Source organism: Poecilia latipinna, unplaced genomic scaffold, assembly GCF_001443285.1.
Source record: "Poecilia latipinna isolate Pla-1442-1.1 unplaced genomic scaffold, P_latipinna-1.0 Scaffold271, whole genome shotgun sequence".
Lineage (NCBI taxonomy): Eukaryota > Metazoa > Chordata > Actinopteri > Cyprinodontiformes > Poeciliidae > Poecilia > Poecilia latipinna.
Window position 1 is genome coordinate 636,918 of NW_015112887.1, and position 3,586 is coordinate 640,503.

General features: G+C 36.5%; 1 protein-coding gene across 1 annotated transcript in view; it reads left to right on the top strand.

Moving 5' to 3' along the window:
* Positions 1-2,649, top strand: part of LOC106948096 (transcription cofactor vestigial-like protein 4) — a 9,338-nt gene extending 6,689 nt beyond the window's left edge. The window contains exon 6 of the mRNA XM_015033570.1: positions 111-2,649. Within this exon, the coding sequence (XP_014889056.1) occupies positions 111-310 (200 nt within the window). The 3' untranslated portion in view covers positions 311-2,649. The remainder of the gene's footprint in view (positions 1-110) is intronic.
* Positions 2,650-3,586: the final 937 nt, after the last annotated feature.

The window sequence follows — 3,586 nt, forward strand, 5'->3', positions numbered from 1 at the left end:
TTTTTTTTTTTTTTTTTTTTTTTTTTTTTTTTTTTTTACTTTGTAATTGAAGTTCTTGTTAATAATCTCGTTCTGTCTTTGTCCTTGTTTTTCCTAAATGTTATTTTTAGCTAAGACCGTATGCGACTCTGTCATTGAGGAACACTTCCGCCGCAGTCTTGGGAAAAACTACAAAGAAGCCGAGGCTGTGTCCAATTCAGTTTCTATCACGGGTTCTGTGGATGATCACTTTGCGAAGGCGCTGGGAGATGCCTGGCTTCAGATACAGGCCAGAGGTAGCAGCCACCAGACTCCAGAGGATGACCCATAAGATGGGGGAAGAGGGGATTGAAAGGGATCATTTTATTATTCTCCCTTCTTGCCAAGAATCAACTTCTCTTAGCCAAGAACCGTGTAAGACGTGTGGTTCTCACATAGGTGGTTCCTCTCTGGACCTCAAGGTCAATCTTGTAGAACACTCAGCTCACTTTTGTCAATTAAAATTGGTAATTTTCTACCCACAAAGAAGGAACTAAATTTTGAGTCATTTGATAGTTGTGGGAAAATGACTAATCACACTGTAAGTTTCTGAATATAGATTCCCAAAGTTGTCAGCATGACAACAGATTTTTGACCTGCCTGTCATCCGATTTGATAGCCAAAGACCTTTCCAGCCTTTCTCCACCAGCCTGTAAGCCATATTATCCGTTCTTTCATTGCCACTCTAAGATCACACTGCTTTTCAATCAATATTACTTGAAAATGACAGCTATGTCTCTTTTGCACTATTATGTTCTTGACCTCTGGTGTCACAGGATACCTGTTGGAAGTAATGTGCAACAATGCGTTTTGAGATTTATATGAGAAGATTACTGCCTTGGCCTTGTTGCTTTCTGAAAACACTAGATCAAACTGTCTTTTTTATGATGATGAACTGGACTTATCCACTGTTTAATAACTAGTTTGCTTACACATTCACTAAATTTGATAACATATTTCCACTAACATCAATCATAGTCAAACTTTTATTAGAAAGCATGATTCAAATAGCTGGTTTCTATTACAAACTTTATCCTTATACTGTGTATTTAGCCAGATTTTATTTTTATCTGTGATATCTTAGAAATAGTCACTGCTGGTACAGTTGTACTCCTTATATTTTTTTTTTGTATCTGACTCTACTTAGGTGCATATCTTGGCATCCATCAACAAATCGCAGCCTCTGGCAAGGCTGTCTGCAGTTTTACCAGCTGCATTATTGTTACTCTGCGGAGCTGGATGTTGTAGCTTAACACATGACTGAATGCGGCTAAATCTCCTCCTCTGTATTATAGTTGATAAGCAGTGACTTTATTTATTCTCAACATGTTGATTTTTGTTGTGAAACTTTTGCTTTGGAGAGGATTCCTAAACTACTTCATTAACAAAGAAGTTGATTTTCAGTTTGTTATTAATACAAGACAGAAGTAGCCTTAGTTTTTAAGTTGCATTGAACATTCCACCAATGCTGCTGATCTTTCGTAGTCACATCAGTTGCTTAGCTGGTACTGTTACAATATTGTGTGTTTGTGTTTTTTGTTTTCCCCTAAGTCTAAATCGCGTTCTAATGTTGCCAAATTTCTTATTTCATGACGTAGGGCTTAATAGAGTGCCATATTTCTGATAAAGTTGATGTTTAATTCCTAGATTTGAAAACTTACTGACTTATTGAAGTGTTCCAACCTTCTCATATTTGGTTGTGTCAAAATCAGAAAATTTAATGTATTACAGTGGAATTCAACTTTTCACATTGTGTTGAAGGACAACCACAAACAAAAATGTTTAAATGGGATTTTACATGACAAGTGAACGCAACATTTCACATCATTATGATAGAGGAAAGATGATGCAAAATGTTTCAACGTTTTTTACAAATATGTCCTGTGCCTTGCTTATACTTTATAAAAGGTCTGGACTGGGTCACTCTAGCGATTGTACTTTGAACTAAACGGTTTCATTACATCAATGTTTGTGGTTCTAATGTGACTAAATGTGATACATTATGATACTTTTTTTACGACACCACATGTGATAGTGTGACATTTTTGATAACATTATTTGGTATTCTAAGGTTCTTTTTCTATTAACGTTTAACTCCCATGTTTTTATTAATATTGATTTTTATTTTATAAACCATATAATCTTTTCTACTTTATTTTACACATCCAGGACCATCATTGCGCGGTGCGGAATGATCAATGTTTGGTTTCCTTTCAGCGTCATCTACATGCGCTAAAGTAGATGACACTTCTACTGTGTAGAATGACACCAATGCAGCTTGTCTTCTTAAATTTTCCATTAATAAGTGCAGAAACGGTTTTCTGACATTGAGGCTTCCTCCGTGTAGACTTCTGTAACAGGTTGGAGTTTAAGCTTTCTGTATGTATTTGGAGAAGTGGGTGATTTATGGGATGTGCTTGTTTGACACAAGTAAAAGTTTCTCTAATGTATTTGCTGGTTTTAGGCCTATATTTAATTTTTTTAGAGTACCTGCATCTTTAAGACTGTATAAAGTTCTGGTTTTAGGAGTCATCCTGGTAGAAAAATATAAAGGGTTTTTCATCTTTATTTCTCTGGAAGAAAACACTTTTTGTACTTAAATATTTTCAAAATAAACTTATAATGGCTTCATTTGCACATTTTTCTTGTCCGTTTTTCCTGCAATATATTTAACGGAAAGCTTTCACACCAACGCCTGATATAATGAACTGATACAGTTGAACTAAGTAAAGAGTTTGCTGGAGTTGCATTACAAAATGTCAGCATTTTTAGATTATGATGGTGATTTGAAAGTCCTTTCCAAGCATACTTCTTTCCACATTTAAAATGCAGCATTTTGTATAAACAGAATGAGGGTCTTGAGTGGAACTAGTTTTACGTATAGCATGCACTCAGTTAATGTAAAATAACCCTGATTTGAGCAGAACATTGAGGAGTATCTGAAATCCTGTAGAACGGAGAAGTGGGTACAAAGTTTTAACAGTGGGCTTTATTTCTAAGGCTTTATGCCAATCTCAGGAGGAATCCTCAACTGTGGGTAAGAAGGAAGTCTGAACCTTAGATCTACTACCATAGTAATCTTAGGTATAATAACTGAAAGGAGCAATGCACTAATATTTTAGAAGACATTTTAAAATTAGTTTTGCTGCAGAGGTTTACATTTTGTTGCTTCAATAAATGCCTCGTTGTTTGCCAGGTGATCCCAAATTTTATCTGCTAGATTCTGCCCAGTTGGGTGAGTTTCAAGCCAATCGGTTGCATGGCAACCTCTGACAAAAAAAAGTTGCATGGCTGATTTGGAGCACTTGCAGTGATGTTTCTAGAGCAAGTCGAGCACAAACTTCTCTCCCCCCGTCTCTGCACTCGTGTCCCTCCGGTCGTTACTTGAAAGTTACTGCGATTCACAGGTGTGCTTTTCCACAGCCTAAAAGGCCTGTTGACAGGCTGGCTTCGTAACAACTGTTTATTTAATGTCTTTCTATTTTCTACTTAATGACCATGTGTGTGCAATACATTCTACAGCCAGGCTGGCTTATTCTCGACAAGCAGCTGCCATTTTCCCCTGGAT